Source organism: Chironomus tepperi, unplaced genomic scaffold (assembly GCF_022539635.2).
Source record: "Chironomus tepperi strain 1889 unplaced genomic scaffold, CSIRO-AGI_Ctep_v1 contig_81, whole genome shotgun sequence".
Taxonomy (NCBI): Eukaryota; Metazoa; Arthropoda; class Insecta; order Diptera; family Chironomidae; genus Chironomus; species Chironomus tepperi.
Genome location: NW_027226203.1, coordinates 829,953 through 844,048, shown reverse-complemented (window position 1 = coordinate 844,048; position 14,096 = coordinate 829,953). Strand labels below are relative to the sequence as shown.

The window sequence follows — 14,096 nt, the reverse complement described above, 5'->3', positions numbered from 1 at the left end:
CTGGTTTGAATGATTTTTATATTTGGGAAATATAAGTGAAAAATTGATTTTTCAAAGGGTTTTCATCTTTTTATAAGAAAATTAAGGTGAAATTTGGCTTTTCCGAGGAATTTTCATCTTAAATTGAGAAAATAAAGGCAAAATTTAGTTTTTTTGTAGGATTATTCACTCCAAATAAGAAACTAGAGACAAAATTCGAATCTTTCGAGTGGTTTTTTAATCTAATTAAGAAATTCAAAGCAATTTTTAGCTTTTTTGAAGGATTTTTCAAAACAAATAACGAAACCGGATAATTTACCCCAAATATGGAAACCGAGGCAAAATTCGGCTTTTCTGATGGGTAATTTACCCCAAATAATGAAACCGAGGCAAAATTCGGCTTTTCTGAGGGAGAATTTACCCCAAATATTTAAACCGAGGTGAAATTCGGCTTTTCTGAGGGATTATTTACCCCAAATATGGAAACCGAGGCAAAATTCGGCTTTTCTGAGGGTTAATTTACCCCAACTATTTAAACCGAGGTGAAATTCGGCTTTTCTGAGGGATTATTTACCCCAAATATGGAAACCGAGGCAAAATTCGGCTTTTCTGAGGGAGAATTTACCCCAAATATGGAAACCGAGGCAAAATTCGGCTTTTCTGAGGGAGAATTTACCCCAAATATGGAAACCGAGGCAAAATTCGGCTTTTCTGAGGGAGAATTTACCCCAAATATGGAAACCGAGGCAAAATTCGGCTTTTCTGAGGGAGAATTTACCCCAAATATGGAAACCGAGGCAAAATTCGGCTTTTCTGAGGGAGAATTTACCCCAAATATTTAAACCGAGGTGAAATTCGGCTTTTCTGAGGGTTAATTTACCCCAAATATTTAAACCGAGGTGAAATTCGGCTTTTCTGAGGGAGAATTTACCCCAAATATGGAAACCGAGGCAAAATTCGGCTTTTCTGAGGGAGAATTTACCCCAAATATGGAAACCGAGGCAAAATTCGGCTTTTCTGAGGGATTATTTACCCCAAATATAGAAACCGAAGCAAAATTCGGCTTTTTTGAGGGATAATTTACCCAAAATTTGCCATTTTTTAAGGATTTTTTACCCTTAATAAGAAACCCGAGGTGAAATTTCGTTTTTCCGTTGGAGTTTTCATCCTATATTAAGAAAATTATTGCGAAAATTAGGAATTTTTTTCCCATTTTGTAAATAAAACAATAATAATTTCACATTTCGCCAATGAATTATGCATCACAACATGATTTTTCAAGAAATTCAGTTAAAATAAACATTTTTAAACTTTTCCATGTTTTCACAAAGTTATTTTCCTGCTGTGAAAACTATAATTTCCATCTATTAATTGGATTACTAAATTTCTTAGTTTCTTGAAATTTACATCAAAAATTGTGAAAATTGTAAAAATTGTACAATTTTTTCATACAAAAATTGCAAAATTGTGAAAATTGTACAATTTTTACAATTTTCACAATTTTTTCCATACGAATTGTAAAAATTGTATAATTTTTACAATTTTCTGTTGAGTGTCTGAGCCTTGTTTTTGTTAGATTTTTTATTATATTTCTTTTGGTTTATTGGTTCATTATTGAATTTAGGGAGAGGAATGAGAGGCATTAAGATGGAGTGAGGGGTGAGAATTATCCTTAAGGGTGGTTGCAGTCATTTTTGTTGTTTTAGATTGTGTGCTTAAAGGGTTAGAGAGTAGCATGTTTAGGAATATTTAATTTAAAATGAGTTTGCGACAAAAACTTTCAGTTTAATAGCTGCTGAATCATTAGCAATTCCTGGAGGGTATACTGAAGTCTCAGTTTTGACGAATTTCTGAGACCGAGACCGGAACCGATATGATGACATCACGAGAAGTCTTCAAGACTGGAGAGTGAGAAGTTCTTGGTCTCGGTCTTGAGAATCTATAAATTTAGAGTGGTAAATGGTTCCAAAACTCTTAAATTAAAGGGAATTGCAGAGCTCGAAGTCGACTGCACTCGAATTTTGTATGAAAAAGACGGCTCAAGTCGACTCAAATCCATATAAAATTCTAGTCAACTTCAAACACCAGAAAATTGTTAGTAATGCTCAGAACCTTACTGCTTCTAAGGTTCTATAGAAAATACACCTACTCACAATATACCCCGAGTAGGACTCAAACCCACGTCCTCTCTAGATTACATGTCAACTGCTTTAACCTACTGAGCTATAAGGGGTTGTTATGAGCATGGCACAAAGCATACTTAAACCTCTTCTCTACTTTTTAGTGCTCATTACGTACTTACTTACTGCAACCATGTTCCTATGTGGAGCTTAGGTTACAACAAAAAGCTTTCCATCTGACTCTGTTGCTGGCTCAGCATAGTGCTCATTGAACAGCTCTTATCGTTCCCGAGTGTACACAAATACGTTAACATTAGTAATTGACTGAACATTAACATGCCACAACTAGCTTTGACGTATTTTTGTCCACTTGAGGTTGAATTCGACCACACTACAAATCCAACAAGTATGTAGGTCGTGGCTAACAATTTGATTCAATTATCCACATTGGATATTATGCATATTCATCCTTTATAACATTAAATGCTCAATATTTTGTAAGTTAAGAAATTCTAACAAGATTTACAAAAGCTAACAAATGAGATTGGTTTCTTAGTCCTTAAATAAATCATTGAAGCCACAAGGAAAAATCCAAAAACCATTATCCCACAGTAAATATTTTCCTGCCATCTCATTCAACTTGTTGAATTTTTTTCCATCCACAAACTTATTCGTTCAAATAAAAATAAAATAAAAATCTAATAAAAAAAATTCTCATTTCATGAAATAAAAAAGGTAGAAGTAAGTAGGCATTCATGTATAAAATAAAAAGTAATTTTCATGCCTTCACGCAATAAGCCGTTCAATCTACAGCACGCACACCTGCGAAGAAAATATTCTTACATCCGAAAAATCCTTACACTTACCTTTCGTGATGATCGTCTCATTTTTCATCCAATAATTGATCGATTTCGGATAGGCTTCGGATTGGCACTCGAGCATTATTTTTTGCCCAATCGCACTGCCAACCAATTGATTTTGTATCATCAGCATGGGCGGAACTGTCGGATAAAAAAAGAAGAGAAGAAAAATTAATAAAAAGAAAAAAAAATTTACAATCGAAAAATCAGCAACAATAAAAAATTTGTAACGAATGCCAAAAAATTGCACAGACAATGCACAATAGCTTCATGTCGTGCATGGCATCTTATTGCTTTTGTTCCATAAATTCCACAAACATTCAAAATTGAATTTAATTTCTTAACATTTCAATTTCAATTTTTTTTTTCTTTTTTTTCGACAAAAGCATCTCAATTCCTTCATGCAACTTGCCATAGAAATGAAAATATATATTTATTTATTTTGTGTGTTGCTTGCTGTGGATGCTTTCTTCTTTTTGGTATTTGTAGATTCTTGTATGACGACGACGAAAAAGAAGTTGAAGATGAAGCAAATAAATTTGAAGGAAGTTTCAAGGAAAATTGGAAAAAAATAAGAAGGAAGACTGACTTGTATCAAGGAATGGACGTTCTGGTTGTTTAGTTACTTGACTTGTAATATGCACTTTAGTGGACATCATTTTATGGGACTAGTTGTATGTTTTATTTCAGATTTGACAGATTTTGGAGATCCGGACTCAAAAATTCTAAAAAACTCTTTCATTATAGACAGACTACATTAGAGGAAGCTCTATTTTGGAGTCCTGCCAACTCTGTTTGATTCTAAGGACGACTATTATCTCCGGAAAGCACATAGTGCGTACATACCGTAGAAATATCGAAAAATACAAACTAACTCTGCCGTAAGTCTGATTTGTAGTATAATTCATTGAAATTTGACTTTAGACCAGTGTAATCCCGGTCTAAGTCCAAAGACATTATCACAGAGGCGTATCCAAAGGATATTTTCCGTATGTCTGCGTTCCCTATAAGATATTTTGAACAAATAATTGAACCCTCTAAACAAACATTCTAACTAAGTGTGTTCTTTTTGAGTTTCAAATCCTTGACTTTTTAAATGCCATTCCTCCCTTTAAAAGATTTATTTACTTTCCACTCCATTTCAAAGATTTTTTTTTACAAAAGTGGAAATACCGCGACAGAATTAATTTTCCTAATTACTGAAATGAATAGCAAAAAGACTTAATTAGAGGTAAAATATGATTTTTGCCATAATTGCAGTTCTATGAAGCTTCATTGTAACTTCTTGTTTGTGTCTACAGTTGAGTGTTTAAATTGAAAAGTTTTATTGATGTTGAAAGTGATTGTGGGCGAAATGAGGGAGATTAGTGCTGCTTTTTATACAATTTGTAATGTTTTTGTGGCTGTTTTGAGGTTAAATTTGATCTTTTTTTTTTTTTAATATTTATAATTTGTATTGAAAAGCATAGCTAGAGGTGGACCCAAAGTCATACTTTGGGGTATTTGCGGGTAAATTATGGCAAATTCGGATTAATACGGATAAATGCCGATGAATTTCAAGTTTCTCCTCCTTATCCTATTGTTCCTTGTAACTTTTGGTCAAGAATCGTGTACCTCATATCCACACCTTTACCATGACCACCCTTTAGCTAACAACTTGTTCGTAAATGCACGGTAATGGTGGTAAAAACGGGTTAAATGTGGCCAAATGCGGATATATACGAGTCAAGTGCTGTTAAGTACGGGATAAATGTGAGCAAATGCGAATGAATTTTCAAATTTCTTCTTCTTGTCCTTAACACTTGATCAAGGATCGCATACCCCTCATAGCCCCCACAGACTAATTATTAAATCACTCAAAACCTCATAACTCTATTCATTTTTTTTTTCAATTCCAGTTTATTTTCCACTAGGTTGACATTGCAAAAAAAATGTAAAAAATAACTGAAAACAAATATTTTCTCGCCGCAGAATGCCGCTTTTTATGATACAACGATGAAAAAAATTGCGCATTCAATGCAATTAAACAGCATCAAATGTTTGTTCAATTATCGAAATGTTTTACATGAATTAATTCCCATGACGCCGTTTTTTATACTCGACTGTACAGTTATTTAAAAAAAAACTGTGCAATGAAATAAAAACATATGTAGTGGATGGTGTGCATGAGATTCGAATAAAAATGGGGATTTTTTTTTTTTTTGCTGTGAATGGAACAAAAACAACCGCTTTGTTGCTCGAGTACGTGGAACTTTTGTGTGCAATTTAATTTTACTTTTTATTTTGGGGGGGATGAGGGGTATGATAGGGGAATTGAGTGCTCTTTGAGGGGGCTTTTAGTGGTCATTTTGTACTGGTATGGCTAGACTGTGATACAATTGAGTTCTTTTTGGACATTTTCTTCAGAATTACACAAAATTTTCTTTGTTTTCAGAAATTTCTCAAAATAGGCCGTAATCCGACTCGACTCTGACTTGATGTCGAATTTCTTCGAATCTAAACCGAGTCCAGAGTTGTCATTTAGGTAGAAATAATCGGCTAAAACCCAATGAATCACTGATATCATAGATGGTCCCCTCCCGCAGAATGTCACATTACGCTGATGGCCGCATGCTCAGGTGGCTTTATTTCATCGATTGCTCTTTCGGCAGGTATATTGATATCGCAACCTTCCGGCAATTGACCTTTCCACAGGTTGCCACATATCGCCGATCGCCCCTTCCATAAGATGCAACATTCCATCGATGTCCTTCGCATCGACGTCAATTGACGCCCTCCACAGATTGCCACCTTCAGCCGATTATTCCTTCTGCAGATTTCCAACCAGGACGATGTCCCTTTCCGCAGATTGTAGCTAGATTTAAGCCATTTCTACGCCATGTACCAAAGGTCCTTAAAAAGTTTGCTAACTAAAATCTCCTCTTAATGCTCCTTCAAACATCCACTCCACAAACTTCCATACTTTATTTTTCACAACAATTCCATTCCATTTCCTAGAACTCCACAGTGAGTCAATTAAGATACGTATCAAGAAGAATATATATTGTACGTATATAGTTTTATTTTTATTTAAAACGAAAAAAATCGAGAATTTGTTAGTAAAAAATTGATATTGCGGACGTAAAAATTGCTGTAAATGAATATCGAACATTTTATTGCATGTGCTTCTTTTTTGCGTGCATTTATTTATGAATGTATTTATTGTTTTTAGTTGTGATGTGAGATGGAATTGTGAATGGGGTGGAGGAGTTTGTGTGATAGGGAATGTTAGGGGGTGTAGGGGGCTCCAGTAAGGGATGAGTTTAGGGTTCTCAACCAGCTAGTTCAGCTTCATTCAAATTATTTCGAATTTTTACCTCATATTATGTCATAAGTGTCTGTTGCTTTCTATGGACGCCCCAAATGGTTTGAATTAATGAAAAATGAAGACTATACATTATCTAAAACCCAATTCCATAGCATAGACCATGCGACCCTGCTTTAGTCATTACCCAAAAATTAGTTCCATTATTGGTCTGCTAGGTCATCAGAGGAGGTTACAAGGGAGGCTTTTGAGGGTTAGACACCTTCAGCTATGCTTTCTTGGAAAATTTCAATCCCGATCCCGAAAATTTATCAGGACCGGAATTTTGAGAAAGCATACCTTCAGCATTTCACGTATTTTAGACAAAATTCTTTAATTTTCTGGAGTTTTTGTGAAAAAATCACAAAATCCTCTCTAAATATTTGACTTCCCGAAACACCGACCCTAGCCTATTCCCCTCAAGCACACCCGTGTCCAGATTAACCAATTTTTAAGTTAAGTGATCTCCCAACGACCCATATTCACAATAGAATTATAGTGATGCAGTAACTAACAAATTTTCATACCGATTAGATCAATTCACCTCCAGCGACCCATAAAAGAATTGAAAATTGACCTAAAATAAATCGCAAATTGACACTGAAAATGTCCATCAATTATTCAAAAAATGGTACTTAAATGTTCTCGTTTAATTTAAAAACCAAACAATAATAATGCAATTTATATCTTTTTAATATATTATTTAACTTTACATCATGCAAACAGTAAGCTACACCGAACCCAAAAAAATGTTTTATTTTTCTCGAAAATAACACCAGCAATGATATTTTATTCTGTAACCAAACAATTCAATTGCTGAATATAACTATGTATGTGGGGAATTATTTATTTATTTATTATTTTACTTGTGGGATGAAATGTAAACAGCTATCAAGTGCTTGTTATTTTCGGTTGTTTGATGCAAAAATAAATTTTTTTATGGGGAAATTTTAAAGAGGGGCTTTTAATTTTGAATAATTATTGTGAAAAGAGGGGGGCTTATGGAACTTATAGTGAAAATTATAGTTTTTAAATTAGATTTTTAAAGAAAAATTTGTGAAGTTAATTTTGAAGATTCTGATAAATTTAGGTATTTTAAATTTCTACTTTTTAAAGTATTTAAAAATTTTGATTCTTATTAAAAATTTTAAAAATCTTTTTTTTTTTTTCAAAAAAACATAAAATTCTTCAATATTTGTAAAAAAGTGAATTAAAATTAAAAAAATAAAATGTTTTCAATTTTTCAAATTTTTTCATTTTTTTAAATTTTTAAAATTTTTAAAATTTTTCTATTTTTTAATTTTTTCATTTTTTTTTTTTTCAATTTTTTTAATTTTTCATTCTTTTCAAAAATGTTAAAATTTTTTTAAAAAAGTTTAAAATATTTAGTTCTTTTAATTTAAATTAAATTAAATTTTTTTAACATTTTAAAAACTCAAAATTTAATTTAAAAAAAAAATTCTTAAAATTCCAAAAAACCTTTAATTTAATATTTCAATGCCAAAATACATCAATTCAACAACTTACTCTCTTAACTTCCATACCATCACCAAAAATTATCAATATATTCTAATCTAAATAAAAACCACTTTTCTCCACTACCTTTGCAATCGTCCTCATTTCCCAACTCCACTTTCAATTTATCCTCAAACCTCAGACTATATTAAATTTCTTGCATGATTGCAAAACTGAAACACTTTCAACTAACTTTATATTTTTTTCATTTGAAATCTATTTTGTGAGTTGCATAATATGTAGTTAAGGGGTAGATAAAAGAGGCAAGTGAACAGTGAAAGTGAAGCTTTTAAGCATCGTTCAAGTACGTCTGTTGTGAGTTTAAAATAAGTTATATGTTTATCTTTATTCGATTATCGTTTTTTATTGCATGAAATTCTTTTCCTCATCCTCGACTTGCTTTTCAAGTGTTTTGTGTTATTTTTGTTGTGAATATAGTGTGGAGGAATTGCGTTTTATTGTTAATGCTTTGTCTTAGGGCCTAAATGTGTTTAAATTAAGATTTTTATGCAGCTATTCCGAATTATGCATTTATTCTGAACCATTTTGATTAAACTTGACCCATTTTAATCCTCTTTTCCTCAACTAGACTATTTTTGATTCAACTTGATTTAATTTTACTCAACTTGATTTAGTTTAACTTAGTTTGACTCAAATTGGCTTAGCCTGGCTAACCTTGACTTAGTTTGACTAAATTCGACTTAGATTGGCTCAATTTGACTTAATTTGGCTCAATTGGACTCATTTTACTCAACTTGACTCGTCTTGACTCAACTTTACACTTTGTGATTGTTTTTGATACTACTTGAATTACACATATTCAACTTGACAAATTTTGGTTAAACTCAAATTATGCTGTCTTTTCTTGATCAATTCTAGTCTAATTAGACTCATTACGGTTCATAATAAGATTCAACTTGAGCTGTTTGATTAATTCAAACTTAACTTTGCTGAATTCGTCCATAATTAATACAATATGGCTCAACTTGACACATTCAACTCAACTTGACCTATTCAGAGTCAAACTGATTTATTCTGTCTTAGCTAGACAAATTCTAACTTATCTTGAGCCGTTCTGAACATCACTTAACTTATGAATCAAAATGGACATATTTTGGATCAACTTGACGCAAAGAAAATAATATTGATCAATTACAGTTCAACTTGATCCATTATAGCTCAATTCCGACATTCAATTCTAGAGACGACTCGGATTTTATATGGAGTCAAGTCGACTTGAGACGAATTTTCGATGCAAAATCAGAGTCGACTTCGAGCCCTGAACCTCCAAAACTCAACCTCTTCAACTTCACCTAAACTCTCATAAATGCTTAACTTTTCCACTCATAAAATCAATTCCTTACTTCACCAAATTCATTTCAAAAGCAAATTTTTTTCCTCCCATCCTTTGTATTTATTTTGTTGTACGTCTATGTATATCCACCCAAAGAAGTGAGAAAAAAAATTGTAGTGAGTATGCGGAATTGTGCATAAAATTACCATTTTTTAAATAAAAATGTTCAGCATGGAAAAAAAGTGTGAAAGCGTTTGAAGTTGTACATATAAAAAAAAGTACGAGAACATGAACTTTATATTCCACTCTATCAACAATCTTCAAAGTGCTTGTAGATTATATGGAAAGAAGAACATTGATCACAACACCTTCATGTCGTTTTTTATATTTTTATTTTCTCATTCGTAGCTAACAATTTTATGTTTGAATTGAGAATGTTTATGCAAAAATGTAGTGAATAATGTTGTTTTGGGTTTTTGTGGGCAGTATAGGGGTAATGTGTTTTGTGAGTTAAAGTGAATTTGTATCTGATGAGGGGAGGGGGGTTTCTGGAATTAAATTATGCTGGAATAGTGATAAAGTGACTTTAATTTGGTATAAAATGAGGGTGGTTTGTTTATAAAGTGAGTTGAGGTTGGTTGGTGGTGGAATAGCTTCGTACAGGGTTTCGTCCTTCGGTACCTAATTATTGTGATATTGATCAAGCAGTCTTGGGTTCGAGACTCAGCAGAAGAAACTATTTCATCTGTCAATTTTTGTAATTCAAAAAAGAATGCTTGATTTTGAGTGTGGGATAATTTATATCATTTATCTTGGGAATCGAACCTTTGACCTTTGAATTTTGTAAACTCCCTCCATCACTCTACCATTTACTCTTTTGAATGTAATTAATCATGTGCATTAAATTCAACAAAAATCCCATAAACTTCTCTACTAAATATTTTCTGGCACTTGCCAACAACTTTATTCAATCGACATGAAAAATAAAAAATATAAATACAAGCACTTCCTCTGTAAATAAAACTCAAAAACACTAAAAGCTCTCTTTATGAGGTGCAAAAAAAAGTTTGCTTTTGAAAAGTAACTTTTTTGTAAAACTTTTTTTTCCTGATTCCTTTTTATATTTAAAAAAATGAACGAAAAAAAAGTTAAAAGAACAAATTTTTTTTTTGCTGATATTTCAATTTCATTTAGTTTTATCTTTAGAATGAATTAAATTTAGGTCAGAGTGTCTGTAGTCAGTGTGTCCTTAAGTTAATGTTGAAAAGAAGTTTGTATTATGTGGTGTAGATTAGGGGTTCTGTTGAGATTGGAATGCGATATTGGGCTTTTTAACAGTGTAGTCATTGGGAGCAACATTGGGAGTGCAGTAGTAAGGAGGAACAGAAAATGTATAATTTATGAATGGCACTTTGCTGTAGAAATACTTGGTATTGATAATTGATAGACAGAAGCCAGCGATAGAGTCGATTAACCACCCATAGCTCAGTGGTAGGAGCATGTGATTAAAAAATTGTTAAATGAGTTCACTCGAGTCCCATTTGTTCAGAACTACATTTTTTTTCTGGGAATTCAAAAGGTTCCAATGAGTTAATGGCTAAATAGTCCAACAATGTTTGGATTGTCATCAATTTTCCATTACTTTGGTGAATTTTCCTCCTGAAGTCTTTAAATCAGACTTTGTGGATGGTAAGAGAGCTCGAGGTAGACCGAAAAACTCCTGGAAGGAAGCTGTCGATAGAGACAGCATTGCATTTGGTATTGGCAATTGGCAGGCGGAAGCCGGCGATAGAGCCAGTTATAGGCAACATCTGCGAGAGGCCACGAGAAGTAAGTTGGTGAATTTTCTACCAATTTTCCCATTATTCCGAGCAACACAAAAGTGGAAAGCTCTTCCTTAAAGCTTTGAAGGTTCAGCAAATGTACTTTTATGAACAATAAATCGAAGCCGATTCCATAAACATCAATAGAACCTCTAATTCATCCTCACAGTCACACAATCTGTTCTCTTTTCTTACGACGATAATTTTCCCCATAAAAATATCATAAAAGCAAAAGGGAGTCGTGCAATTATTACGTTTGATTCCTTAACGGGAAGGGGGTTTATTAGCTTGTTACAGCTTGAACCAGTGATAGGGAACCTTTTATTTTTTGTGGCACACTTTATTATTTAGCAACGACCAGAGCTCAAAGTCGAGTCGAGTCGACTTCAACCATTTCGACTACGAGCTCTGACATTGACTGAAACCACATAGGACATACGGTTCATGGTATTTTCAAAATGTCGCTGCACATAGGTTGCCTACCACTGGCTTAAACAAAATAACATTTTTTGTAAGGAAGCTTACAATAGGTAAATGAGGAGGGGGTCTAAATATGTAATTTTCTACATAACGTAATAACTGAACGACCCCAAAATAAAAAAAAAAATCAGAACAAGTAAAAAAAAAGTTCAAGTATATACTTACAATGAACAATCAACATCACCCTTTTGGAAACTGTTGGCGGAATTCCATTCTATGGTCGAACGGCATGTAAAGAAATAAAAAAAAATGCAATATTAAGTCATTTAACAAATGTTAAAGTAGAGAGAACAAAGAAGAACAGCAGTTAAAGTCTGTTCTGTATGTCCCTATCAGCAATTAAAAATCTCATGTTAGTATTTACCGAGGCTATACACAAGTAGGCGCCCATATGTAAGCGATTAACGCGAGATATGCTTAATATTGATCCATTAAAGGTAACCACTGGTTATGTTGTTGTTGTACCGGATGCATGAACGTGTTAAAAATACAGGAAGAGAGGAAGGTAAAAAGAGGATTGGAATTAAAAGCAAATTTAGACACGTTTGTTTGTGAAATCAAGATGTTCCAATTAATGGCATCATGATTGATTGAATTTTTCAGTATTTTTTTTGTGTTTTCTGTTGTTTGTTGGCTCTTATTCAGGCTTTTAACAAGTGATGGTATTTTATCAAGTTCATAGTCTCATTTCAAAAGCTCTCACTCTGTTTTGGTATGTTTATCTGTGTGTATGTCTATGGCTATGTGGTGCAATAAGCAGACTTTAAAATTGAAAATAATTTTCCAAAATTGAATGTACAGTTGTGAATGCTATTGGTTTGCTTTAAATAATTAAGATGCTATTTTAGAACGGCTAGGTAGAGTCAGCGATGACTACGTAGGATTAACGATGACTAGGTAGGGCTAGCGATGACTAGGTAGGGTCAGTGATGACTTGGTAAGGGCTGGGTAGAGTTAGCGATGGCTAGGTAGGGTTATCGATGACTAGATAAGGGTAAGTGATGACTAGAAAGGGTTAGCGATGACTAGGTAAGGGTTAGTGATGACTAGGTAAGCTTAGCGATAACTAGGTAAGGGTTAGTGATGACTAGGTAAGCTTAGCGATGACTAGGTAAGGGTTAGTGATGACTAGGTAGGATTAGCGATGAGTAGGAACACAACTGTTGTTAATGAACCGACTTTATATTACTAGAGCAGCATTATGAAATTTAAGAAACTTTTGTACTTCTTAACAGCTTTTCCCCGAGTCCCAGGACACCCTGCTGCCTAAACCTTGAACTTTCTCAAATTCACCTGCATATGGCTCAATACCCAAGATAATACTTGACCATACTTATCCACTACCATGCTCCAAAACTTCCCAAAATCACCTTCTATCCTCAACAAAAATTTTCCTTTCTAAAATATCACATGCAAAGTCCATAAAAAGAACTAAAGAACTCAAATTATCTCCACAACTTTATATCCCTATCATGTCGAATTGCGTTCCAAAAAATTAATTTCCATCTTCCTACTCAATTTACTTTCAACAAGTCGAAATCGATACTGTCTTTTACATCCCAAAAAAGTAATAATAGTCAGCCAGACATTCCAGCAATAAAGTTTCAATTTTTATCACTTGAATCTTGATAATAAAAAAGACAGTCATAGACGAGATGGTGGATATAGAATGAGAGAGCATTGAGTTTAATTAATTAAGAATTTGAATGTGTTTGTGTGTTTGTGTGTGTGAGTGTGTTGAACATTTTTCATCGTCTAGCTATGATGAAATAGCAATTTTCAATTTTATACCTTCACGTTGTCCACTTATGGCAATTGATTCACCACCCTCTCGTCTCCAAGTGATATTTGGTTGCGGTGAGCCTCTGGCTGCACATTTGAGTGTCACGTTGCTACCTTCTCGCACTACCATATCAGTACTTGTTGGATAGTCCAAGATGTCTGGGGGCACTGTGAATGTGTCAATGACAAATTATATACACATTGTAGAATTGAAGCAGCAGCAACAGTAGAATCCAGTAAAATTGTGATGAGAAAAAAGAAAAAGAAGAAATGAAATTGAATATTTACTTTTATTATGTGACGTGAGAAATGAGATTCATTAACGACATTTTGGGGCCATTTTAATTTATTACTGTGGTTAAGAGTCTGTGCTTTAATGTGATAATGATGATGACGATGAGATTTTGGATGATTTTAGCATATTTAGGTTCTATCGAGAGATTTCAAGTCCGTTCTATCAATATTCTAATAACTATGGTAATCTAGTAGCTCTCAAGCCTTTGTCTCTAGTTATACTTCGAATTTCTGACTCGTTCCTCAACCCAACGTTTCCCAGAATTCCAATTAGAGTATGATCTTGTGCATTAAGCTGTTAAAATGTCGAATCGACTTGACTTGAATTTTTGTTACAAAATCCGAGTCTATTTGGAGATCTAGAAGTATCTGAACTTCCAAAAATCAACAAATTTTGGAAATGGTTGGATTCGAACCTACGACCTTCGAGCTAACATCTCAAATTTGTGCCAAGCACCTTGTCTATTCAACCAAAAAAGCACATAACTGCTGACAGAGGTTAAAGTCGACTTTAATTCCATTTAAATCCGAGTCTTCTTGACTTTTTCCTTACCAAATTCACTACATAAACTTCAATTCCAACTTCAACTTCATCGTCATCATCAT

At 33.4% G+C, this 14,096-nt stretch overlaps 1 protein-coding gene across 10 annotated transcripts in view; it reads right to left on the bottom strand.

Annotated features, from left to right (window-relative positions):
* LOC139085697 (lachesin-like) overlaps positions 1-14,096 on the bottom strand; it is a 65,305-nt gene that overhangs the window by 15,755 nt on the left and 35,454 nt on the right. For all 10 annotated transcript variants that reach the window (XM_070633824.1, XM_070633822.1, XM_070633819.1 and 7 more), the window contains 4 exons: positions 13,206-13,364; positions 11,779-11,858; positions 11,580-11,628; positions 2,966-3,100 (listed from right to left, as the gene is read on the bottom strand). In XM_070633824.1, coding sequence (XP_070489925.1) covers positions 2,966-3,100; positions 11,580-11,628; positions 11,779-11,858; positions 13,206-13,364 — 423 coding nt within the window. The remainder of the gene's footprint in view (positions 1-2,965; positions 3,101-11,579; positions 11,629-11,778; positions 11,859-13,205; positions 13,365-14,096) is intronic.